The sequence below is a fragment of the Xenopus laevis genome, chromosome 3L (assembly GCF_017654675.1).
Source record: "Xenopus laevis strain J_2021 chromosome 3L, Xenopus_laevis_v10.1, whole genome shotgun sequence".
Lineage (NCBI taxonomy): Eukaryota > Metazoa > Chordata > Amphibia > Anura > Pipidae > Xenopus > Xenopus laevis.
This window is the reverse complement of record NC_054375.1, coordinates 66862184-66889847: the sequence shown is the minus strand read 5'-3', so window position 1 is coordinate 66889847 and position 27664 is coordinate 66862184. Positions and strand designations below refer to the sequence as shown.

The following is a 27664-nucleotide window of genomic DNA, read 5'->3' as shown; positions in this document are numbered from 1 at the left end:
ACAGCCTATAACTAAACAGAAGGTTGTCCCCCACTCCATTCAGGTCTAAGGGCTTCCTCCACCATAAAGCAAACAGTGTTTTGTTGTATCACTGCAGAGAGACACCCTTTCTCACACATACACCAGCTTCAGAGGCAGTATAAAAACAACTGATGCAGCAGCTTCAAAATTTGTTGGGGATCTATGAAAGAAGACTTCTTTCCACTCCAAGCTCTACAAAGCTTTCATACCCCAGGACCATGGACATAACTTAAACAACCTGAGAAAACTCCAAATATATGAACCCTGCAGCCAATCATCAAGTTTAGGTGAGAAACATAGGTGAAAATCTGCTCTATCTACCAGCTTCCAGCCTGTACCTTACTACATATATACAGTCAAATGAAAAAGTTTGGGGAACCCCTCTCACCCTGCATAATAATTTCAACAAAAAAAGATAACAGTGATATGTCTTTCATTGGGGTGTTTTCTGAACAAATATTTTTTGTGATTTTCAGTTGTATGAAATTAAATCAAATGTGAAAAACTGGCTGTGCAAAAAATTGGGGTTCCTTGTAATTTTGCTAATATGAATGCATGTAACTGCTCAATACTGATTACTGGTAATACCAAATTGGTTGGATTAGCTTGTTAAGACTTGAACCTCATAGGCAGGTGTGTCCAATCATGAGAAAAGGTATTTAAGGTGGCCAATTGCAAGTTGTGCTTCTGTTTGACTCTCCTCTGAAGAGTGACAGCATGTGATCCTCAAAGCAACTTTTCAAATATCTATAAACAACGATTGTTCAGTATCATGGTTTAGGGGAAGGCTACAAAAAGCTCAGAGGTTTAAACTGTCAATTTCAACTGTAAGGAATGTAATCAGGAAATGGAAGGCCACAGGCACAGTTGCTGTAAAACCCAGGTCTGGCAGGCCAAGAAAAATACAGGAGCATCATATGTGGAGGATTTTGAGAATGTTACAGACAACCCAAAGATCACTCCAAAGACCTGCAAGAACATCTTGCTGCAGATGGTGTATCTGTACATCGTTCTACAATTCAGCGCAATTTGCACAAAGAACATCTGTATGGCAGGGTGATGAGAAAGAAGCTCTTTCTGCACTCACGCCACAAACAGAGTCGCTTGTTGTATGTAAAAGCTCATTTAGACAAGCCACAGTCATTTTGGGACAAAGTGCTTTGGACTGATGAGACAAAAATTTAGTTATTTGGTCATAACAAAAAGCACTTTGCATGGTGGAAGAACATTGCATTCCAAGACAAACACCTGCTACCTACTGTCAAATTTGATGGAGGTTCCATCATGCTGTGGGCTGTGTGGCTTGTTCAGGGACTGGGGCCCTTGTTAAAGTCCAGGGTCGGATGAATTCAACCAAGTATCAACAAATTCTTCAGGATAATGTTCAAGCATCAGTCACAAAGTTGAAGTTATGCAGGGGTTGGATATTCCAACAAGACAATGACACTAAACACACTTCGAAATCTACAAAGGCATTTATGCAGGGGAAGAAGAACAATATTCTGGAATGGCCATCACAGTCCCCCGACTTGAATATCACTGAAAATCTATGGGATGATTTGAAGTAGACTGTCCAGCCTCGGCAGCCTTTAAATTTAACTGAACTGGAGAGATTTTATATGGCTGTTACATTTGCAAAAGTAGACTCAACTAAGTATTGATGTAATATCTCTGTTGGGGTGCCCAACTGTATGCATCTGTCTAATTTTGTTATGATGCATTTTGCATGTTTTCTGGTAATCCAATAAACTTTATGTCACTACTGAAATACTACTGTTTCCATAAGGCATGTTATATATTAAAAGGAAGTTGCTACTTTGAAAGCTCAGCCAATTATAAACAAAACTCCAAAGAATTAAGAGGGGTTCCCAAACTTTTTCATATGACTGTATTTTCCATACATTACCTCATCTAGGCAACAGTAGGTATTCATTTTTTATGCCCTCTTTAAAGATAAAAATACGCTTCTTATTCTTCCAAACAACTTGAAATTGTTTTCCTATATGATGCATTTACTCCTCTCTTTTCTGTCTGACCTTCCATGGCTGGCTTCATCTAGTATGTATCCAGCACAAACTGCACATAATAATTAAGTTCTCCAGAAGAACGTTTCTCATTTCTTATCCTTCTTGACACCAATAATATTTTTACAGTGTCCTGCAAGCTTCCCTGTGGCATTCGGCTTCTTTTCTCTTACTGACATAAGCACAGCCTTCTTAGCCGTAATCCCTACCTAAGAGCTTCTTTTGATTGATTTTCTCATTGTAAACCCCGATTAACCATTTACGAGTCCATTAAGGTTCAGTCAGTTGCCCCTTGCTGTTCTTATTGCATAGAAAACTCATGCATTTCCCTATCCATTATGTCCTAAAATTCCTTTTCTGCTAAATTCTCAAAGATAATTGATTTGATCATTTAAATTTTATACAGCATTGTTGCCTATATAAAATTATTTTACAAATGTGCGCAGAATTACCAATCAGAATTACTAATCATATGGTGCAGAAAAAACTGAGACCATGCTAAATCAGCACCAGTCATTTTTCGGCTATACAGTAGGGGCTCTTACACGTGGCCGTTTTCTCCTGCGTTTCGCTTTCTTCTGTTCAACCATAGGGTAGCGCAAGAATAGACGCACTCAATTATTGTGAAGAGGGCTGTACTCACACAGACACATTTAATCAGCAACCGCAGGTGGGATGCAGCATGTTGCATTTCATCTGCGTTCAGCGGATACATGCGTCTGTGTGAGTACAATAATGCAGAAAATGGCATATGTAAGAGCCCTAAAAGAGAGTTTGTATGTCACTCTTAAAGGGGTAGTTCAACTTTAAGTTTACTTATAGTATATTACATTTTTTAATTGGACTTCAGTTGTACATTGTTATATTTTTTTTATAATTTGCATATCCCTTTTTACTTCCTCTTCAGCCAGCTTTCAAATGATTGCGCTGTCAGGCTACAATGTTGTTATTATTGTTATTTTTTTCTCCTAATTCTCCTGTCTTATTCATGCCATCTCCTATTCATCTTCCAGTCTCTCACCATCTCTCTTGCCATGGTAAACTGGACTCTAGCAACTTGACAGCTGCTGAAATTCAACACTGGAGAGTTGCTGAACAAAAAGCTCTAATAAATTAGTTGAATAACCACCAAGTATAAATAACGAAGACCAGTTGCAAACCGTCTCAGAGTAGCACGGTCTATATCATACTACAAGTCTATATGCAGTGGGGTCTGATTTAATTGCAAACCGTGCATTTGCTATTAGCAAACAATTAATCTTTGTTTTTAAAATGCATTACTAATTGATTGCTATGGGAAACTGCAGTTGCAATTTAGCAAATGAGCCCTTGCATCTGCTGTAAGCCTACAGACCAAAACGATTCTGCTTGACTAAGTGCATTTCATAACGTGTTAAGCACCAGGGATCTACATCGTCTATGTCCTCTGTGCTAGAGTATAGCACCTGTTGCAGCCAGCAATACTTCCCTATATACACGCAGAAGTCTTATATAATGTATCCCATGAACAGCAGTAAAGTCTGCTCTGTGTGCACATAGTATTATTAGCAGAGACTAATACAGGGGTATATTTATCATGCTGTGTAAAAAAAGTGAAGCATTAACTGTGATGCTGCCCAGAGCAACCAATCAACAATTAGATTTCAATGGTTGGAAAACAAAAGCAAACATCTTATTGTTTGCTATGAGCAACATCATCTGTAATGTTTCACTCCAGGGGTGTAACTAAAGAAGAAGCAGACACTGCGGCTGCAGGGGGGCCCAGGAGGTATAAGAGCCCAACGAGGCCATAATATTTTGGGTGCACACAACTTTATACATAGCACGATAAATAGAGGAGCCAAGCTTGCATTTGGCCACACAAATTAATATTGCAGATTGTATTCTGTTCTCCTAAGGATGAATGTGTTAAATGAACATTCCTATTCCAGTTCTAAATATTCTATGGAACAGTGATTAACACTTAAAGGGGTGTGAACACTCATCCAGACAGTAAGACAGTTAAATGATACTTGACATGTTTTATTGTCTTCGGTTATTTTGATATGCTGAAAAATATTTTTTTGTCAGTGATGTTGAGTTGTCTCCTGAACGTACTTAGAGATTAATAAGGTTTTAGTACCACCTTTGCTTTTGCCATGAAAAAGCTGAAAAATACCAGCTGTTTATCAGTGTGATCAAATGAAGCGAATACATTATGAGATACCTGCCTGGTATTTGGTACATTAAACTGCAGCTGTCTCTCATTTAAATGAGTACATTATGGTCTCCTGGAAAATTTAATTTTCTTTTTCTCTAATCAGCCAGCTTTAGATGCACTCAGAGAGGGGCAAATATTTCTACCGCGTCCTCATGTTCCTTACCCATGTGTCCTTGTTTCAGTATGATTACAGATCTCATTTATTGCAAATACTAATAGTTTGTTTTAAACCAAAATCCCTTGATTTTGAGTAATCATGCTTAATTTTACAGCGGCACTGCTAATTTTCTTGGCCCCACACAAAATAATTTTTTTATGGCCAACCCAAACCCTAGTTTGAGGTGCATGATTAGTTTTACAATTAGATACTGAGTTGAATATCTGTACTGCACTCCTCCCCCCAACCAGTTTGTCTTTTATATACTTATGCCACTGTAATTCCATTGTTAAAATGTACTGTTTCATTTTAGTTTGTCTGCTGGGTGTTTCTAGCAACTATAGGGATGCTGTTACTCTAAAGCACCCTGAACATAAAGCTGCAATAGTGCAGCTGGAGTTCCTTGTATAGTGACAATAAAATAGAGAAAAAAAAAGACATGGTGAATTGGTGGTGCCATAAGGAATAAAATTAACATCAGACAATCCTGGCTTCTTCCAAATATCAGTAAAATTCCTGTCTAAGGCATCATTTTTCTTTATAATGGTCACATACAGTATCAAGCTACTACATAGGGCTGGTGGCTTTCAACACCACAGAGAAATAGTAGCAGCAGACTCATATATCCATATGAAATTGTAACAAGATATATGTAAGGCTCTGTAAAGAGGAGAGAAGTGTGCACGATATATTCATTGATTTAATCACAAATAGCCACTTGGACTCCATTTTTATCAAATAATTAATCTTTAAAAATAGTTTCCTTTTACTCTGTAATAATACCTAATAATACCTGATCCCAGCTAAGATATAAATAATCCTTATTGGGGCAAAACAATCCAACTGGGTTTATGTTTATTAATGTTTAAATGATTTTTTGTAGACTTATGGTATGGAGATCCAAACTACAGAAAGATCTCTTTCCCGGAAAACCCCAGGTCCCGCATTTTGTATAACAGGTCCCATACTTATATTTAGATATGTAAGATGCAAAACCCTGGGCAAACATTTGAATGCAAACTTTTAAATAACCATTTGCATTGCAGGCATAGCGATATAACTGATTAATGACTCTAATAAAGTCTATACTTACTGTATAGGAGCAGTACCATGTGTGTATGGAAATACAATGTACTGTTACCCTGCAGAGGCATGCCTTGTGTGTGTTTACTTCAGAAACACTAATACATTTTATATAAATAAGCTGTTGTGTTGCCATGGGGATAGCCATGAAATGGGGCTATAGGGCTCATGTTTATATATATATATACATACTGTGGAATATAACAAGGGGTCAAATGTCATTCATGGCACAAAAACCTCATATAAAATGGGATATGATTAGGTTTTAAATGAACAGATACCTAAATGTTTTATGGCATCACTGATCCTTTACAGTCCAAAAGGTCTATTACTAATACTAATACACATTGGTAAATGCCACTCTCCATTGTATTGTGTAGAAGATCATATAAACTAGGTGATTCTGTTTTGTCTTCCTTTCTTGTATTATTTGTTCTTATTCCTTTATTGGTTCCCAGCTGCTGTACAGTTGGTTTCATTACAAAAGAGCAGGACTGTTAATGTTTTTTGTTGGTGCCCCTTTTGGGCCTCTCATGGAATAATTAATTACTAAGCAGCCTCATTACTCTTTTGCACCCACGCTAACACTCATTTACATTCCAGTTATGCATAAAAATGATATTTTTGAGAGCTCCTGTTGTAATTTGGAATACATTTGTTGAATTCCCCCTCTAGTCATTTTTATCATGGCCTGACAACTGGCTTCCTAAATACAGTTAATTCAATAATTCTCTTAATTCAAGACAAAAGCTTGCCTGGAGTCTACATTATTGCAGCTTTGCTCTGGAGTGCTTTCTTGCTGGATTGGTTTTGTGATGCAAATACTAATAGCAAGGACAGGAAAGTAATGTACGGGCACTGCCTTCTGTAGAGGAAAATAATTGCATCTTGAAAAAGAATTTGAAGCATGTATTCTCCTATAATCAAGTGAACCCAACCTTTATTGATTTTCTTGGATAGAAAATGACAGATGTTGTTCATTAGCCGTATTGTGCACAGAGGAACCTTAGCATAATTGAATGTGCTATAATTTAAATGTTGCATCCTCCGTTGCATATTAATCTCCACAGCCAGGTTTCATCCTGCTACAAAGTACAACACAGCATACTTACGGCTCAGGTGTGTAGAGGGGATCTGATCCATGCCTAATGTACTGCGTGCAATGGAAAACCCGGTAGGCTAAGCCTGCTAAAAAGTCTCTAGGTGACAGATAGCCCGCAACAGGTCTCACCATGAAGCCAGATCTTTCTACAGGGGAAAAGAGAATTATAGGGAGAAAAAAAAACACATTTTGTCAAAGGATGCTTGAATAATGACTCATGCTAAGTAGGGAATTTAACTTACAAAAATTATCCTATTAGGAATGAAATAAAGTTCCCCTGCAATGCATGTATCTGCATATATGAATATAATACCTCTATATTCATCAGTGCTTGAAAAGCCTCAGGTCATTTTCTTCTCAAAGCAGCTCAGATTTTATTATGTACCATATTTCCTTTGCTATATAACCTCACAGCTGTATATTCATGAATATGTGTGCATGTATCTCCATATATCTATTATTTATATACATATAAACGTAGAAAGAAAGTCAAACAACAGGTGACACACAGGTATATATGTATTGCCCCTCCCACATAAAACAATCAAAAATACGGAATGACTGAACAAACCAACACGTACGTGTGTGGCTTTGGGGCTTGTGTACAAGGAAGGAAAGGGAGCCAGAAATAAGGGCAGCTTATTTTGGGATCAAACATATTTCACAAAATCATTTTCCGTGAACTGAGACTGTTCCCTGCTTTGAAATTAATTAACTGATGATAATTTTCAAAGCATGAAAAGCTCGAGCAGTAGTATTTAATATGCCTGTATAATTAATAGCTGTGCCAATGCACTGTACTAATCCACCGCCAAGGATTGTGTCCTGAATGCCGAATAATATCGGCACTCCATGTTCTGGGCACACATACTGGTTCTGTTTCACCCATCACAGGTCCTAAGGCCACAAACCAGCTCAGCTGTGCTTGTATGAATGATAAATCTAAAAAGCAACGCAGAAACTTCACATTTACCTGGAATTATTTGTATTTGTAGAGTGATCAAAAACAGAACACTGACCAGGGGCTTTCAGAGAGATTCATTGTTTTTCACACCCCAACTTGTGACTTTTAAATTGTTTTGGTTTATTTTGTACTTTTATTGTACATTCAACAATTTGGGGGTGGTTTATTAATATTCAAGACTGCTGTGTTGCTGTGTTTAAGAAAATTGTGTTTAAAAAACATCAAGGTTCAAATATTGAGAGGCTTCTGAGGAATGCTTGACAACTGCCCTGAAATGCATTGGGGGTCATTTATCAACACAAATTTGCCCAATGGCAGTAACCCATGGCAACTAATCAGATTGCTGCATTCATTATTCTACTTGCAGCTGGCTTTAAAAAGCTAATCACTGATTGGTTGCTATAGGTAACTGCCCATGGGCAAATTTGCCCATTGCTGGTAAATGAGCTCCATTAAGTCTACTCTTTCCATGCCCTACGATGCAGCCATGTGCTTTCAATAAAGTTTGAATCATATGAAAATGTGGATTATCTTTCTTCTTCCAGCTCAAGGTGTATCCTGCTTTGCTGAATTTTGCAAATGAAAAACCATGGCAGCCGAGATCCTGTAGAAGTCAAAGTGAGGCCTATCTGCAACATTCAAGCAATTGTTTATTTTCTGAGGTTTTTAAAAAAGTCAAAATGTTACAGCCTTTACAGTTTAAAATCAATGAAAACTGCAATATTCACACTGCAATCAACTTTTGTTTTCCTCGACTTTCTAGACTTTGTTCAATCATAATTAACTCATTTGAGTTTTTCCTGAAACATGTTTCTGATCGCTGGAATAAAAAAAAAAAAGTCAACTGAATATTTGTTGTAATTCTACGGGATCACTTCTGGTTGGATTCTATTGAATCTTGGAAGGTTTTCAAGATTTTTTTACAGAAAAAAAAATAGATTTGTCCAAAAAACTCACCACATGTAAGAGGAGGTCTAGTTGCACTGCCCTGAGTCTTCGGCTAGGGGGGCAGAAACCATACCAATAGGAGTTCTCCAGGTAGGGTTATACAATTCACATAGATTTATTGTACCATGAACAAAGGTAGCCTTATGCATTTAGTGTTCTCACAGCACTTATTCACTGGCGTATAGAGCCTATAATTAAACCCTATGTTCATAGATCATATCATTAAGTGTTATGAGAACACAAAAAGCGTAAGGCTAACTCTGTTTCTTGGTACTTTCGTAAATCTTGAATTTTACAAGCTTGCCTTGAGGACTGCTCATTGAGTCAGTGATTATGATTAAAGGAGTGATTCCCGAAACGCGCAGGGCGTTGGATCCTTGTATGAACCTGGAATAAAAGTATATTCCATGTACCGGAGTGCCGTCCTTCTTTCTTGATGTCTCATTGAGTGTCTGCTCTCATTCGTACGGTTGTTTCAAGATTTTTTTGTTTGTTATATCTCAGACTCAAATATATTCAAAATCACTATTTTAGATATTTTCTCTAAACTCTGTTTCACCAACTTTACAGTTAATATGGCATCCCCCAAACTTGTCTGTCATATGGCCAACTGTGCCCATAATGCAATGGCAGCAACCGTTACAGTTAAAATTTGGAATAGCAAAAGGTGGTGTTTGGCTGCTCGCCCCTGAACAAACAAATGAAGTAACTCAGAGGTTGTAAACTTTTGGCCATATAGTGTGGATAATATTGTATGCTTTCCCACTGTACCCCCACTACAGAATATACAATAGTACATAACAAATGAAACAACAATTTGATGAAAGTTTTTACAAAGTCAGAGTCTTGAACCTGCTTTCTGCAGCATTTAGAATAATCTTATAGTCAAATGCAGTATATATAGGAATGTATACATTCTAAAATTCTGTAGAGTAAATGTAAACCCTGTGAATGTAATTGGTATAAAGGTTTTTTTCATTTAAAGACAAGTTATAACTGGTGTTTAGAGCCAGGAGGGACATGCTGGGGGGGGGTTTAAAATGTGAGGCACTGGATCTAGTGATTATGTGGTGTATAGGAGAAATGTCCAAAGCAGAATAACATAGAGTAAATAGCTTGAGCAGACAGTGCTGAAGAGACTAATAGCCTAAGCTTATGTTTTATTAGTACAAGGGTGAAGTGAGAACTGAATCTTGCAATTTAACTAAGGAAAAGAAAGATGTTTGAATGTAAGAGAAGATCAAAAGAGGATACTAACAGGACAAACATTCTGTTGACTGGTAGCTTAATTGACCGTGACCCATGAAAGAACTCTGGATGGCAACCAAGGCAAAATCAAATTAGAAAAAGGATCACAAAATGTACAACTTTCAACTTGCTGGAGATAGCAAGTTGGAAAATAGATTGTATTAGAAATAAGTGGTTAGCAATGTCAAGCGTACCAGTGGAATTAAACATTACATGGTGTGTAATGAAGATTGCCCCTGGTCCTTAATAATGGATTTTGGGAACTTAGTTTGTACCACAGAGAAAATGTCAGGATGCTGAGGTTTACAAAATAAAAGCACTAAAGAAAGACACAGCTATGCAAATCAGTACAGACTTGTTCAATATATTGCTTAGCACTCATCCTAATAGATGGTGGCACCTTATTTATCATGTAGGCATCTCAGAAGTGGCCTGTTTGATGGCATGATCAACCCTAATGGATTCCATGACCTGACTAATGCATAAGGTCTCCATGTTAGGTTTGCTTACTGGGAAATTAGATAATGAATTCTATACCTAAAAAAATCTTTAAAAGATCCAGAACTTAAAGAAGAAATAAAGAAGAATATGCAGTTGTGCTCTTAGTCATTTGTAAATTTTATTGTAAGAGAGAATGGCACATGGGTCAAGTTTTTGTGCTCTGGCACCTGCAGTTATTCGTAGCCCAGGAGGAGGTGCCACATTGCCACAAACTGCATCTCGTTTGGAAATGCAAACCTGATGTTTTTATTTAAGAGACAATCCCCTAAAGGCATTGTCAGGTGACTGCATGCCATGCAATGGAGGGCAAATTAGTAATGTCTTCTAAGCAATGGCACTAAGCAATTGCGGGGCAATAGGAGTTCAGGAAGCAGTACCCCTAATGCATGTGCTTGTGAGGCACCAGTTGATAGAAAATTCTGAATCACCAGAAATTGAAAAGCGCTGCAAAGGCAATTTTAGGAGACTGCTATACCAGGCAATGGAGGGCAATTTGGCAAGAGCAGTTTATGGTTTACTTAATTTACTTATTTTACAAGACAAGAGGTCAGAAATTACTTCTTCTTACAGCCATGATCTGGAGCAGAGGTGCTTAGACATTATAATTGTGGTTTATATCGGTGAATAAATTCCATCAACATCTCCCAGCTGCATGGCACAATGTTGTAGGGAGACAAAAAATAACGGAGAAACTAAACACCCCCAAACCAGCCTATCATTTCTCTTATGAGTACTTTTGCAATTTTGGAGTTGGATGTTTTAAAAAGTGGTGTAAATTTTTCAGAAAAGGTGAGTGTTGAAGTGTTGCTGTTTCTGTAAACTAGAAATATCATCATTAGAAGTGGGGCAGAGCAGGAAAAGAATGTTTAAAAAAATGTGTAAAAGAGTAAAATTTGCTATAGTACCCACAAACCTGAAGACCCTCTAACCAACATCTATACCAGCACCCAAAGGTCCTACCCAGTAATGACCCATTGCAGTACTTGGCATCTATTCTCCATGCTTTGTAACTCTCTCCTGTACCTTCTTGGATGGGAGGTTCATGTTAGTGCCAGCTAGATGCCCAACTTAGGTAGCCATTTACATTCCCATGTTGAGTAGAAATTGACTGCTGTGTGTACTGGTCCGATTTGTAACAAACCTATTAAGCCAAAGTACTGGGCTCTGATTTATATTAATTTTCCCATGAACAGGTGGGAAAAATGCCAGTTTGATGATCATTCATAGATTAGCACATCTCCAGATATGAGAACAATTTCGCTCATGCACCTGTACTGCGCTTGTGATAAAACTTTAAATCTTTGATTTTGCCTTGATTAAAAAGTTATAAATGATCATTATACAGGAGAATGTTTTTCTCACTTTGCAATAAAAATGATTTGGAAACCTGCAGGGACCTTTTTCTTGTATACCAGAAATGTATAACTAGCAGAAAAATACTGAACTTTGATTCCCCGCAGTTCTCTTCAGTCTGTACACAGTAATGCTTGTTAAACCATGAAACGCAGGTTCCACAGCTGTTGCCTCCCTATTACAAATATGAAGCAAGCGAGTGCAAATTTCCATCGGGCTTTCAGCAGCATAATGTGGAAGACTCAACACCAGTTCTCTGATTCAGGTCTGTTGTTTGAAAATCTGTTTCAAGGCACTGCAACAATGAGCTGTTATGGGTTTATTGTTAATGATATGAACTCAAAATGCACAGCAGATTCTTAACTTATAGTGATTAATTATAACATTATATGATATGAGATTTGTACCTATACTAGTGACATTTTCATTTTATTTCAACAGGCAGAAAAGCAATAAATAAAGTAAAACTAAACAATGACTATAATGTATGCCATTTATTAAACTCATACCTTTGAGAAATATAGCAACATCCTCAAGTTGTGGAACATTATCTTCTCTGTACCCACAATACTTGGTTAACAGTGGGAGGTTCTTCAAGTACTCTTTGCAGGCATGCGTTGGGTATAATTTGGTAAGTTCCCTAAAGACAGTGCCCCATGTTTTTATCTCTTCTGCTGTGTACTCCACTCTAGGTATGGGTTGGCCACTGAATTAAAATACAGTTAGATTACTTTTGTTTATGTTTGTCAGAAAACAAACCACACAGCAACAGTAGAGCAAAAGTACTTACAATTTATAGTTCATTGCCACGTCAACAAAGTACTTTCTTCTTTGTCTGTACACATTGTCCTTAAATCCCTAAAGTTGAAAATCAAAAACAAAATTAAAGGAAAACTATACCCCAAAATTAATATTTAAGCAACAGATCATATCATATTAAGTGGCATATTAATGAATCTTTTCAAACTGCAATCTAAATCTTGCCCTTTTACATCTCTTGCCTTGAGCCACCATTTAGTGATGGTCTCTGTGCTGTCTCAGAGATCACCTGACCAGAAATACTACAACTCTAACTGTAACAGGAAGAAGCGTGGAAGCAAAATACATAACTCTGTCTGTTATTTGGCTCATGTGACCTAACAAGTATAGTTTGTTTGGTTTGTTTGTGTGCTATGTGAATCCTATGATCCCAGGGGGCAGCCCTTATTTTTTACCCAATGGCACATACTACTAGAAAAGTATATTATTATGAAAATGGATTATTTACATGAAGCAGGGTTTTACATATGAGCTGTTTTATGCAATATCTTTTTATATAGACCTACATTGTTCGGGGGGTATAGTTTTCCTTTAACAGAGCTGTCAATCCCCCTATTTTTTGTGAGTTACCCAACTTTGGGCTCCAACCCCTGGTCTCTTATCACTTTTAAGCATTCCCCTGATTTTCCATGGTTTTAAATGTTTTAATGGAAAAAATCCAATGTGCGAATGTGCAGAATATTTCAATGATGTCAGCAGAGTGATGTGCACATGTGCAGCACAGAGGTTGTGTTCATGCATGTGACCACTCCCGTTGACATCACTTACAGGCAGGAAAAATCTCCCCCTGCCTAAAAGTCGACAGCTCTGAATTAAGCACAGGGTCATGTTAATCAAAGTATTAAACTTCCCAACAGGAATACAGTTTATCCTACAGGTATGGAACCTGTTATCCAGAATGCTCAAGACCTGGGGGTTTCCAGATAATGAATCTTGGATCTTCATATCTTAAATCTACTAGAAAATCATGTAAACATTAAATAAACCCAATAGGGTGGTGTTGCTTCCAAAAAGGATTAATTATATCTAAATTTTCAAGTGCTGAGACAAATGAAAATCATTTTTAAAAAATTGGATTATTTGGATAAAATAGAGGAGTCTGTGGCAGACAGCCTTTCCATGATTCAGAGCTTTCTGGATAACAGGTGTATGAATAACAGTTCCCATTCCTGTACTATTTAGCAGAAATGTAAAACCTCTTTAGGAATCCCCTTAAAAGATATTAAGCCAGATTCTATTCAGTGAGAAAAAGTTTATTGCTTGAAAAGCCATGGACAAGATTAATTTCGAGTACAAAAAAAACTTTTCTCCTAATTCAGTTCTAGTTTTTCCCATAGACTTCAATAGATTTTTCACGATAAACCATGAGAAAAAGCTTTCTGAATTGAATTGCATCTCAAATTGAATCTCGTCCATAATTTTTCACGTGATAAATCTTTTTCTCACTGAATTGAATCTGCCAGCTGATCAGGTTTATTTTTTATTTTCATTTAGCTTGTAACCCTCAGTTAAAAGTGAATATAAAGTCAAAGGGAAAAATAAAAGTGTTTATACAGTGGCCTGCTGTGTACTTTTGCAGTTTCAGACTACTGTACTGTCTTTAAGACTGATGAAGTGAAGTACTGTTGGTGGGCCGATGGATAATTTACAATGCAAGTGGCATTCTGCACAGTAGAGTTACCAGATCACTTTAAAATTCATGGACAAGTCTAGAAAATCCAGCAAGAAAGACTACAACGATTGCAATTCCATGTAAACGCAGTCATGGAAGCTCTGCATTCATGAATTTTCAAGTGATCTGGATTTAAATGATGTGCTGACAAAAGGAGGGAAGCACATTCTGTAGCACAGTTTTCCAAGTCCCCTACTTGCTAAACATTGGGTCCTGCCAGCTGATGCTTTCACTCACTTACCTTGGAAAGGGATATTTAAATATTTATCTCTGGAAGTTCAGATAGTGTTCATGTACCTTTTCTACATAACTGGATGAGCTCATGCCAAAAGGGAGGTACATTTTCCATTTAAGGCATTATGGGAACACATATTTCACTTGCACCATAAAAAGTCCTCTGCTTTACATTAAATACAGTAAAAGCTCAGAATCTGCATTTATATTTGAACTATGAAACTTGCAGTTCTAGATGCATAACTGCCTACAGGAACATTTAGCAGTCTATTAGCATGTCTTCATCCACAGCTCCGTCCTAAGTGATGCTTTTGGAGCTCACACAGATAAAATATAAGGAGCAGTAGCTTATGTAATATTTTAGATAAAATAAAAATCCAAGCTAAAACAGTTCTTTACAACTTCTGTATTCAATACAGGTATGGGATCCCTGATCCGGAAACATGTTATCCAGAAAGCTCCACATTACGGGAAGGCTATTTTAGTCTATCTTAAGCAAATAACTTAAAAGTGATTTCCTTTTTCTCTGCAATAATAACAGTGTCTTGTACTTGATGGTAACTTAGCTGCAAAATCCATATTGGTGGAAAAACAATTGGGTTTCTTTTAATCTCCCATGTAATTTTAGCTTCCCATCTACTAAGGTGTGATAGACAGTGATAATGACCTGTGCCTGAAAAAACCTAAGAGCAAGTTTAGTAAAGTGCGAGCACTGTCATTGCAGATTTTCTGGGGCACATATACTGTATATTATCGCCTATTATCACACTCATGCTATGTAAGTTGTCTTGCAATGTTTACTAATGATTATTACCAGAACTATCGCCAATTATAGACAAAATTGTTGCTTTTGTTTTAATCACCCCCCAGAGAGTGATTGCACTGGAGAAGAATTATACTTAAAAAATGTTACAAATTCCAAGTTGACTAAAGCGAGGTCTGTCCATAAATTATAATAGGCTGCATGGAGTGGAGTATCCAAAAACATACCAATATTGAAAATTCATAGCCAGAATTGGGACTTAACCTCATCGAACCATGCAGCCAAAAATTGTAATAATATTACAGATAGCCATAACCAAAATAAATAAAAGGCAATATTTATTCACCACCATGCCATATTGTACAGGTTAAAAACAAATTAAAAACATGCATATGATAGAGAGATCCCACTCGACTAAACACTTAACTCCATACATCTACTAGATACAAACAGGGGCATATTTATCACGGATTGAATTTCAAAGTAAAAAAAACTTCGAAATTCGACCATTAAATTTGAGTATTTCGATAGTCGAAGTATTTTTTCCAGTGAAACCAGCCATATTCAATCGAAGTACGATCGAAGTAAAATCGTATGATCAAACGATTTAACCATTCGAATCGAACGATTCGAAGGATTTTTAAAAAGAAACTTTGACTTTTCAAAACTTGCCCAAAAGCCTCAGGTTCTAGGAGGCCCCCCATAGGCTAAACAGCAATTCGGCAGGTTTAAGGTGGGGAAGTGTCAAAGTCGTAGTTTTTTTAAAGAGACAGTACTTCAATTTTGGAGTGGTCGAATTTTCGAAGGTTTTTCAATTCGAATCGAAGTCGAATTTGGCCTATTCAATGGTCGACGTACCCAAAAATTACTTAGAAATTCAAAGTTTTTTTTTTGAAAATTCACTTCGACCTTTGATAAATCTGCCCCAAGTGTATACAAGTTAGGTGCAAAGAAGTAAAGATGGGTAATATTCTAACAATATAAAGGAATCAAATGATGGGTCAGATCGTGCTGTATGATATAAATTGAATGTATGAATCTGATGCGGTACTAGCTGGCTATTAATTTTCAATAATTATAAAATACTTTTCAAAATATAAATAAATAAATAATTGTATTAGTGAATTCATTATTATAACATATCAATAATCAATTCCTGATATTAATTCATAAGTATATTTCATAATACATTTGTAAACTGTTATTCTGAGACAATTTGCAATTGGTTTTAATTTTTTTATTATGTGTGAGTAATTTAACTTTTTATTCAACAGCTCTCCAGTTTGTCATTTTATCAATCTGGTTGCTGGGGTCCAATTTACCTTAGCAACCATGCATTGATTTGAATAAGAGACTGGCATATGAATAAGAGGGGGCCTGAATATAAAGAGGGGTATTTGTTTTTAGATGGGGTCAGTGACCCCATTTGCAAGCTAAAAAGAATCGAAAGAAGAGGGCAAATAATTCAAAAACTATAAAAATTCAAAAATGAAGGACAATGGAAAAGTTGCTTAGCATTAGCCATTCGATAACATACTAAAAGTTAGCTTAAAGGTGAACCACCCCTTTAAGATGTATAGCAGATTATGCCGTTATTTAACACTTGTGTAAATAACGTCACTTATCGCAAGGTAAATTTGTCCCTTTGAAGTTTAGTACACAAAAATAATTTAATCGCAAGAATACTAGCAGGGATAATGGACAATGGTTTAAAGTCAGTTTTTACAAAAGTGAGTTAATGCACTCCTAAATAAATATACTAACGGTTTGTGGGAAAAAAAACATTATCCAGAAAAGCCCAGGTTCCACGCATTCCAGATAATATATTCCATACCCGTAATATATCTTAGAAACAAGATATGGTACATCTAAAAGTCACATATACAACAGGACTGCAGCATTACTATGAGTACCTCACACAAGCATAATACACAATATTCCATAGAGAAAAACACAAATTTTGACAAAGCCCAGATAAACTACAAATATTTGAAATATTTGTTAAAATCTCTGTGACTTCACACCTAAAAAATATGCATTTTCTTATATTTGGGGAAAACATTTTGTACATGTACCCTAAGGGAAAGTTACTGCGGAGTTGAAGGGAACAATCTCAATCTATCATCACAATCTGATTGAAAAGCAAATCCTTGATTGAAAAGCAAATCACCAGACAGGAAAAAATGAAGTAGGTTCTAATTGCCATTCAGCTGGATGGATTGGCACAGACTGGCATCACTACTATAGCGGATGTTTGGCAACCCCCCGCCTCTCTCAGTGCCCAGATAGCAGATACAAAAAAAAAGTTGACGTGAAACAGACCAAATCTATTAGACAATGTCATGACATCCATTTATTTTGAGATAAATAGAGATGCAGCGCTTTCTTCTCCTCTGACACTGTACCTAACTGCTTTGGGCACAGTGATGTTGCCAGAGTCTAGCGGTATGACAAAGTGTATAAAATGTCAGATATTGCAATACAGCGTGTATGGAGAGCAAGAACTTTAAGTAAAAATAGCTACATCACATCCTTTACATTTTAGTGCCTGTTAGGATTAGGATGTCAAGTTATTTAAGTACATTATAAAGTATGAAATATCACAACATATTCCAGAAAAGTCAGCTTTGTTTGTTATTTGGGAACATTGCACACATACAGTGTAGTTATACAATGCTGTAAAATGCACACATTGAGGAGCTTAAAATTAGCTATAAAACATGCTTTCAATAAATACCAAATGCTGAAAATGTCAGTGTTCTGCATACATATCTAGCTATACCCCGAATACAAATGAGGTTCTCATTATTCGACAAAAGATGGAAGATATCAATCTTAATTTTAGCCCCCTTTATTTTCCAGATGTTCAAGGCAGCAAACACAACTACCAGTTGCAAAGGAAATTGCCACTTTGAGACTGAAATTAAATTCCAATAAGGCTGCACACAAACCCCTATGGGTTTCAAATAGGGCTCTGCAATGTGTTAGAGATGCCTCTAGCATACAAAGGCTCTGGGACGTTGGGACTAAGCAGAGCCGATACTGATCTAATTCAGAGCAAAGAAACAAAAGGAGAAAATGACACTACATTTCAGCTTTTTCCTCTGATGCTCAGACTTACCTACCTACATTAAACCTTTAACTGTTTCTGCACTAAACGTAATATGAAATGATAGTGGGACACGATAGCCACAATTTAATTCAGCATTTAGTGATTTCTCTGAAACCGTCTTTCACTTCACAACCTGTAAGATGGGAGGCAGTTGTCTGTAAACAATTATCTCTTTGTCCTATCTTATTTTCTATTTATTTCCTTTTAAAGGGAAATATTCTTATTTTATAATCATTTATATTTTTCTTAAACATTCCATTTGTGATGTAACCAAATCCTGTTTAGTATTTGAGTTTGACTGAATACTTAGTGCTACTGCTTAGCCAAACTCTTACTTTAAAGGGAATGTTAAACAAATGTGTGCACTTCTAAGCACTTCTGCCATGTACATTATTTTTTTGTTGCAGATTCCAAGTTATTATCAAAAATAAATACATTGAACTGAAACAACAGCACCAACTGTGGGTTCATTCTTCCTGTAGGGAGAAAATGTCAGAAGTAAAACAGAGAACTCTTCTGATGTTATTCCACTTAGGAAAGAAGTGAGAAACTTCAGTTGACTTTTTTTCACATCTTTCCTGATCAAATCAAAATCAGTAGAGTTCTCTGTTTTACTTCTGACATTTTCTTGCCACCATATCACAGTTGGAAGGATTGACCAGCAGTTGGAATCTACAATAAAAAAATCAAAGTTGTGGCATAATACAATTTTGTTACAATAGAAACATGTTGAAAATCACCTTCCAACTTCAACATGGATCCATGGATGTGATTCCTGTGTGTACTGGGGGGCATTGTATTCATCACAAACGCGCCATTAATCATTCTGAATTCATGTGCATAAATAATGGAACATTTTTATAAAGCCTAAGGGGATGCTCAGATACTCCTTGTAAGAGGTAGGCACTCATACTCTGAAAAGAAATATGTTTGAGTGGCATATCCCCACCTATAGAATTAATTTTACAAAGTGAGGCCCCCAAAAGAATAGGGAGTAGTTGATCCCTGGTGTCACTTCTGAGCAGTGGAGTTGGGAGGTTAATAGACTTGATTCACTCAATTATCTTGGGATGCATTTGGCACCATATGTTGGAAAACAACCTGCTACTGGATATGCCACAGAATATCTTCAGCTTCATTAAAATAAGAATAAAATCAAAATAGTTTTTAATACTGAATATGTTTTACTTTGTTTTAGGATTAAATTTCAGGATTATGATCTGTACTTTCATAGCACCTTCTGAAATGTATTCAATAGTGCCTAGAACAGTGGTCTCCAACCAGTAGCTCACGAGCAACATGTTGCTCTCCAACCCCTTGGATGTTGCTCCCACTGGCCTCAAAGCAGGAGCTTATTTTTGATTTCCAGGCTTGGAGGCAAGTTTTGGTTGTATAAATACCAGGTGTACTGCTAAACAGAGCCTCAATGTAGGTTGACAATCCACATATGGTTACCAAATGGGCAATCACAGCACTTTCTTTGGCACCCCAAGAACATTTTTCATGTCATGATAGTGTTGCTCCCCAACTCCTTTTACTTCTGAATGTTGCTCACCGGTCCAAAAGGTTGGGGATCCCTGGCCTAGAATAAGGGAGCCATCTTGGTATTCTAATATTTTATTCAGGGACAAATTGCAAATACAGATGTCTAACAATGTCATTTATGTTGTTAGGTGGGGCATATTAATATTAAAAAGGTTCAAAGTGATGCCTTAGTGTTGAGTGTTAGATAAAGTAACTAATAGTATTTTACTGAAAGAGCACAAGCCATGCAGATCCGGTGGTTCAGGTAATTCATTTAGGACAATGACTTGGTTCAAGGCATGGGGGAAAGTGTAGCTGAGGAACATCTGCGGTGTTGCCAGTTACCGTCCCTGTGCTAAAACAATAAATGTTCCTGAGGCGACTTCCAAACAGCAACTGTATTTATAAACGTGCCCTTTTATCTTTCTGAAAGATGAGCAGCAAACAAAGAAAATGTTACATGAGCAGAAGGTTTATGCATTGTTATATAAATTGGTTTACAAGTATGTTTATTGTTAAATTGAAAGAGAGTGAACAGTTTGTGTTTTAGGTAGAGAAAAATAAGAAATAGATCAGTCAGGCACATAATCATTATTTTATGATATCATTATTTTACTTTATGGCTTGGAAAGGCAAGGAAAACTATCTGCAAATTTGTGAAGTATGCATCAAGATGTCTTGTATCATTACTTGTTTTCTATTGCCAGAAAACTGAGAACAAAATATACTAACAGCAAATTGAATGTAAAAAGGGACTGGTTGGCCCAACTGGACAATGCCCAGAAGGGCATCCATTCCGCTGCTGTGCAGTTCAGTAACAGACCTTGTACTGTACATTCAGCTTACTGTGCAGGGCACTATAAAAAACTTGACTCTGAGCCATCACACAAAACATAAAAAGAAGTCATTGGAGTTACTCCAATAGTAAATTCAATCTGCCTTGGATCTTGCATGTTATCTGGTAAGCAGCTAAAGATTTTGATTTCATTACTCTACCTTCTAATGATCTCAGGCTTGCAGGTCTCCATACTCTTCTCTACTACCATTTTAAGAACAAATTCTACATAGTAGAAAGGTAATTCACTATACAAACTGGTTTGAATGATAGTTAGCAATATTCCTAATTCAGGGTATATCCAGTGTAAATAAAGTATAATTTACACAGACATTTATATTCCAATCTATTGAGCCATTTTATAATTACTTGGTGCTGAGTCCAGGTTCACACTAGAAAAGGCATACTGTAAATATAATAGGTGAAGGATCATGACTTCCATAAATAAGTAAATGGATTTAATACCATCAGGGCATACCCCATGGGGACAGAAGCTTTAGATGCATGGTATTAAGACCCTATGGAAACCAGAAGGTTGGGTGCAAGGTTGGAGTCTGAGATTTGGAATGTCCAGCAGAAAGACCATGTTCTCAGCTGTCTGCAGTGTAAACATGGCATGTTGAGATGTAACATTTATAAATCATTTAATAAAAAAGAAACCATAAGCAAAGAAATAAAAATTGTTGGCACCCAACTTCCAAATATACATTTCTCTGCTTCAATGTTACCTTGAATTCAGTTCAGAGCTGATTCCTTAGCTACTTACCGGATGGTCAGCATCCAGTTCTGATCCATACATCAAGACTCTCTTGGAGCATTTATCAAGTTCAGATATCTTCCTGGGAAACCACAGCACTCCTTCCAGCTCTACTAGAAATAACAATATAAAACATTGTATAAAACTGCAATAAAGAATTTCAAAAGTTGTTCTTAAAGGAGAAGGAAAGCTACGGAGGCATTTTATTGCCAATAGATTAGCCACAATAGTGCAAGCTAGAATGCTATATTTATTCTGTAGAATGTTTTACCATACCTGAGTAAAAAGCTCTAGAAACTCTCTGTTTGTTTAGGATAGGAGCTGCAGCATTAACGTGGTGTGACATCACTTCCTGCCTGAGTCTCTCCCTGCTCTGGGCTCAGATTACAGTAAAGAAGAGAGGGGGGGGGAAGAGGAACAAACTGAGCATGCTCTTGCCCAGGGCAATGAGGTTTAAGCTGAAGGCAGGAAGACTGATACAGAAGCCCATGTGTACACAATAGAAGGAAAGAAATGCAGTGTTTCTTTTGACAGGGGACTCAGAGCAGCACTACTTTGGGGGTTTACTGGTATATTTAGATGGACCTTTCTGATAAGGCTTACTTAGTTTTAACCTTTCCTTCTCCTTTAAGACAAGTAGGAATACAATGTTTGCAGCAACACTGCAAAATAAATAGTGAAATCATAATTAAAATATATATATATATCTACATTGATAAAAATGTTATTCCTGCAAAAGCAGTTAAATATATATAATTTAGGGGTAACACAAGTTTTTTATTCAATAGGAAGGCTATTGCACAGTGAGAGACAAGGGGTCCAGAAAGACTTGCCTTCATCTTCCCTCCAGATCTTCTCAGCTGGATTCAGGGAAATGATGCTGCTTTGAAGTTTCAGCAGATGTTGGAGTTCTTGGCATTTTTTCTTGGTACATTCAAATTCCACATACATGTCCACCTCAGACTTGTTCACCTTAGATTTACGTGATTCTATGTGAATAATACTCACATACTTTTCCTGAAGATTGAAAACATTTCACAGTTATACAACTGTTACTGTTTAATGGATACAACATACAGTACATCTACAGCATTTATTATAGCTGTAGTCCCAGAGGAAAGAGCAAATGTCACATAATGCTATGCAGTGCATGCATAAATAACATGGGATTTATTCTTCTATCTTTAGCTTCAATGGATCAAACTACAACCAATGTTGCCTATAAGCATGGCAATATTGATAAATGGGCAAAAGAGGTATTTGCCCAGGGCCCACCAAAACAAGGAGCCTGCCATCCAGCCTGCTATAACTTCATTGTAGCATCCCCCTGAAATGGTAGATCCTTCATGTTAATTCTCTAGTAAAGTACAACTATGTTCTTTATAAAAGACTACATTTTTCACTTACTTTGTTTTCCTTTTTATAATTATGGTTTAACTGCTCCCACGGCTGTTAGGCCTGAATCACACTTATTCTTTTTACATTCTAGTTCACCTACTTGAACATAGTACTTTCACAAATTCATTGGGTGGCTAAAGGGGACCCACCAGTGAGATCTTTAACTTGGGCCTACTGAAAGTTTGCCTATTTATATGGTAAAGAAAATCACCCTCCATTGCCACCTACAACAATTGCATGAAATATCACCGGTGATTTTCCTGTGATTCTCACCAGAAAAAACACAAATTCATGATTTTCTATGCTGGGGATTTCACAAGGTTCTCATAGGGGTAATTCTGGCATTTTGTGCACGTAAAAACCATGGTGGACAAAACATATAAAGCCTCTCTGTGTGCCATTTTTTCTCAACTATATTTTATCAAGTGTCCTGTACACTGGCATCACAGGGAGGGACAGGGGGGCCCAGAATGCAGGGTCTGCTTCCTCTATAGTCAACAAATGAAAGAATATAGTAAAGAAATGCCCCTCCCCAGATACAGTCAGGGAGTGGGTGAAAGAGGGGCTGTGCAAGAGTGGCCATGCAGGGTGGCACTCCGGGTAAAAGTAGTCCTGTGGAGAACTGAGTAATTAGGGCCGGGTGGGTCCCTCTGAAGATATTTTTGCACAGGGGCCCAGTGCCAGGTTGTTATTCTGCTGGCCCTGTATTTAATAATGCCCTAAATTACTAAATGCTGATAATAGTATATAGGTTAGATTAGATTAACAGAGACAAGCATTCAATATGCATCTTGAAGTAAGGATAAGGTTGCCACATTTTTTTGGAAATAAAAACTGGCCTACCTATATTCTTTATCTTTTTTCCCCATTAATAATATTGGCATCAAGCATTATATTTACCAGCCAGGCTGAAAAATTCATGCCAGGTTGCAACCCTACGTGAGGATTGGGATTTATACATGAGCTGAGCTCTAGCATCCTAATATATGGAATGATGTTCCATCACTTTTATAAATAGGGAAAATATTGAACTGCTGAAAATCCTTTAAGTATGCAATAAATCTGCCCCTAGATCTACTTGCTTGCATGGTTCTTGAGTGAGAACCAGAAACCAGAAATGGACAAACAAATAGTTTTTTTAACGTTGCTTTGTTTCAGTATGTAAAAGTAAACATCCCATGTATTATTTATTATTTACATGCCTTATTTACTAAAACTTGAATTAATCAAATTTTTTATGAAAACAAAGCTGACCAAACTCCCTTCCACGGGTTTATCAAAAAATGTTCTCAGTTTTCTGCAAAATGTTGCAACAAAATCAAGCGCCAATTCGTATCATATGATCAACGCTCCAAAAAACTCAATTTTATTGTATTTTCGCTGCAAAAACTTGACTTTTTCCAATTGTCGGATGAAAAGCTAGACTTTTTCAGATTTTCCAGTGCAGATCACGATGTCAAGATAAAAAAAACTTCAAGGACACCTGCCATAGACGTCTACAGGTTTGAGATTTCCGGATTCGGATTTTTAGCAGCTTTGGGGTATGATACATTTTTCCACAAAAAAACCTTGACCAGAAAAAACTCAAGGTTTAATAACTGGGCCCCTAAAAGTCAAGCCCTAAAATATAGTGTAAAATGTGAGGATCCTTTAACATGGGAAATAATTATATGAAGAATATACAAAGAATATAAACTGCTGAAACCTTTAATGTCCATTCTTTGCTCTTCCAGATGTTGCTTTGCTAAACACAGAGCACTGTTGGTTAGCATGCTGAAGGTATTATGGGTGCCATCTGGTGCTGCAATGTGTGCCCATGCCGATGCCAGTTATAATTAGCAATGACAATACACAAACCTTCTTGTTATCTAATTGTGCTCACTTTTTTGCAAACCAAGGTTAAAATGAGCACTGGTGTTTTAGTTCAAAAACCAAAAAGTCACATCAATGTATACCATAAAGACATGTCCTGGGCTGGCTCACTTCTACTCTTCATAAAGGAAAAATAGTTAATCCAAATTCACCGTAACAAGGGCACATCGCTCACAGGGGTGTTATAATTAGATTTCCCATTCTTTTAATGATACTTTTTTAATAACTCCAGAATGTTATTGTGTAGTTATGTAACTATTAATGGTTCAGTGCATGATGCAAAGTAAACACAGTTGGACACAGTACAGGCAGGGGTTATCCCCATTCTGCAAATTTTCTCATGTGCTGGAGTCTTCTGTTGCTTGTACCAGTGGGGGTGCCGTCCCCCTATACTCCTAGAGCACCAGTGTATCATAGGAAGAGAGGCCATGTGTGCATGTGCATTTCTTCTGCAATGCATGCATATGTAATGTAAATAAAAACATTAAATATGTGCTAAATATTTCAGATTGTAACATGTTCTGTTAGATGTGAGATCTTTCATATAAAAGAAAGTGCTTTAAAAACAGTCCTGGGTATTTGTTGTGAGTGAATGTAGATGTGAAGTATGGGAAAAGGCAAAGATTTCTGTTTATACAGATTTTGCTATTTTCTGTCAAACAGAGAACAGATGGAATATTTTAATTTTATTTTCAACATTTGCTAAAACATTGCCATCTGCTGGTCGCTTACAGTACCTTACAGATTCAAAGGATCAAATTACCTGTACCGTAGTGCCATACAGAGCTAAAAAAATCATTATTCCATTTTAAATGGAGAGCCATGTATGTGTATGTATGTTCTACTCTTTGTCTAGAACCCACACTAGTTATTTGTTTTAAACTGCCATATGTAGAACTGATGTATACAGTAAAGAATATTGACCTAAGGAATGCAATTTATTTAAACACAGAAGTGTATAAAATATTGTGCATCAAGTATTTTTAATCTAACTAAAGAGACTAGTTTGATCTAATAAGTACAGTACATATCTGTCCACTGATATGAGTGATTCCAGCCAGGATTGTATCCCTGCCCAGGGACAGTAGTCTAAAAACATTCTTTGTAGACTGATTGATTTAACTTTTGCTAAATATTATTTTGAGGTCAAGGCAAGGGAATGGATGTTTTTAATATGCTGAAATAAATATTTACTTCTTTTAATCGAACGGGTGAATGGAGTGCTCGTCAAATTTTTTCTACTGACCAAGGCAAGATCTATCCCTCACATTGTATTAGATGTATTGTCTCTATCGAACGGATCTATTTGTCACATTGTATTAGATGTATCTGAATTACTTGAAGCCTAGCAAAAAGCCAGACTATTCCAGTGGCAAAGCTCTACCGGGCCGGTGGGACACCAGGAAAAAACCCGGTGGGCCCCTGGTCTTCTGGTCTCTGTTGGTCCAGACTCGCTGCCTGCCCTCTCTTGTCACCATTCCCTTGACCTCCCTCTCCTGCCCTGGTCACAGAGAATAAAATGGTATATGCATGGGGGCTGGCTTGGGGCGCCTTTTGGCAGGAGCAGGGGGCTTTGCAGCAGTGGGAGGGGCCGGAGTGGCTGGAGGGGGCCCCTGGGACAGCAGCCCCAGTGGGCCCCCCCGTCCGACCCTGGTCAAACAACAAATCTTCCATGAAGAAATCACTTATTGGAATATGCAAATTAGGACAAGGAAGTGTTAAAAAGAAGAGTGCAACAGAAATCACAATTTCTTTGTTCAGGTGATGAAAAGGCACATGATTTTAAAAATTCTGATTCCGTTCAGCCAAGCAGTTGGATTTAGCCTAATACAAATAAAGCTGAAACAGACAGAATCCTGGCCCAATCCCAAACTGAACCCTGGATTTGGTGCTTCCCTATTTACAAGTAATTAATATTAGTGCAATCCTGTAATAAATCTAAAAAATCAGTTGGATTTAATGCAGTCATTAATTCATAAGCGAGAGAGAACGTTTATAGTAAAACAGCAAGCAAAGTGGGAAAGATGAAAATTCCAAAAGATACATTGTAATATCACTAATTGAATTAGCTGATTTAAAAACTTTATCAAAAAGAGGGTGGATTCAATGTATTATTATTTCAGTAATCAGTTATTATAATTAAGAGCATAAAATTAGAAAAGGAACATATTGTTCAGTTTTAATTAAAATCTCTCAAATTCATCAGCATGGAAAAAAGAAACAAAAGGGAGGAGGGAATGGGAATACAGTCATTGTATTGTATGAAAATTTTAATTTCCTGAAGATTCACTATTATTTCATTGAGCAATAAGCATAATTTCATAGTGTATATATATATATATATATATATATATATATATATATATATATATAAACTTATAAGGTAGTTTATCAACAGCAAATTAATTGTGGGTTAAATTAAGAGTTAAATTAAATTAAGGTTGAATTCAAGCCCACATTCAAGTCCCATTCAAGATTGAAGTCTTTGCTGTTTTATCATTAAAGGAACAGTTCAGTATGAAAATAAAAACTGTGTAAATAAAAAATGTTTCTAATATAGTTAGTTAGTCAAAAATGTAAAGTATAAATGCTGGAGTGACTGGATGTCTAACATAATAGCTAGAACACTACTTCCTGCTTTTCAGATCTCTAAATCTAAGTCAGTCAGCGAATTTAAGGGGGGCAACATGGGACATAACTATTCAGTGAGTTTGCAATTGATCCTCAGAATTCAGCTCAGATTCAAAAGCAACAGATATGACTGTCATGTGCCCCCCCCCCTTCAAGTCACTGATTGGCTACTGCTTGGTAACCAATCAGTGGAAACCAAGAGAGCTGAAAAGCAGGAAGTAGAGTTATGGCTATAAAGTTAGACATTCAGTCACGCCAGCCTTTATACATTACATTTTTGACTAACTAACTGTATTATTTTTTTTTTATTTTGCACCGTCTATCAATTTATCCAGTTTTTAGTTTTATACTGAACAATTCCTTTAATCCTACTTCCCATACATGTCTCTTAACTAAAGGTCCATGAGAATAAAGGCAATGCAAATTAATATTGAAAAAAAAAAACA

The 27664-nt window shown here is 36.8% G+C and overlaps 1 protein-coding gene across 1 annotated transcript in view; it reads right to left on the bottom strand.

Moving 5' to 3' along the window:
- Window positions 1-27664, bottom strand: part of LOC108710258 (tryptophan 5-hydroxylase 2) — a 110177-nt gene that overhangs the window by 60973 nt on the left and 21540 nt on the right. The window contains exons 3-7 of the mRNA XM_041586353.1: window positions 22151-22334; window positions 21327-21427; window positions 12392-12459; window positions 12111-12307; window positions 6598-6733 (exon numbers count right to left, since the gene is read on the bottom strand). Of these exons, the coding sequence (XP_041442287.1) occupies window positions 6598-6733; window positions 12111-12307; window positions 12392-12459; window positions 21327-21427; window positions 22151-22334 (686 nt within the window). The remainder of the gene's footprint in view (window positions 1-6597; window positions 6734-12110; window positions 12308-12391; window positions 12460-21326; window positions 21428-22150; window positions 22335-27664) is intronic.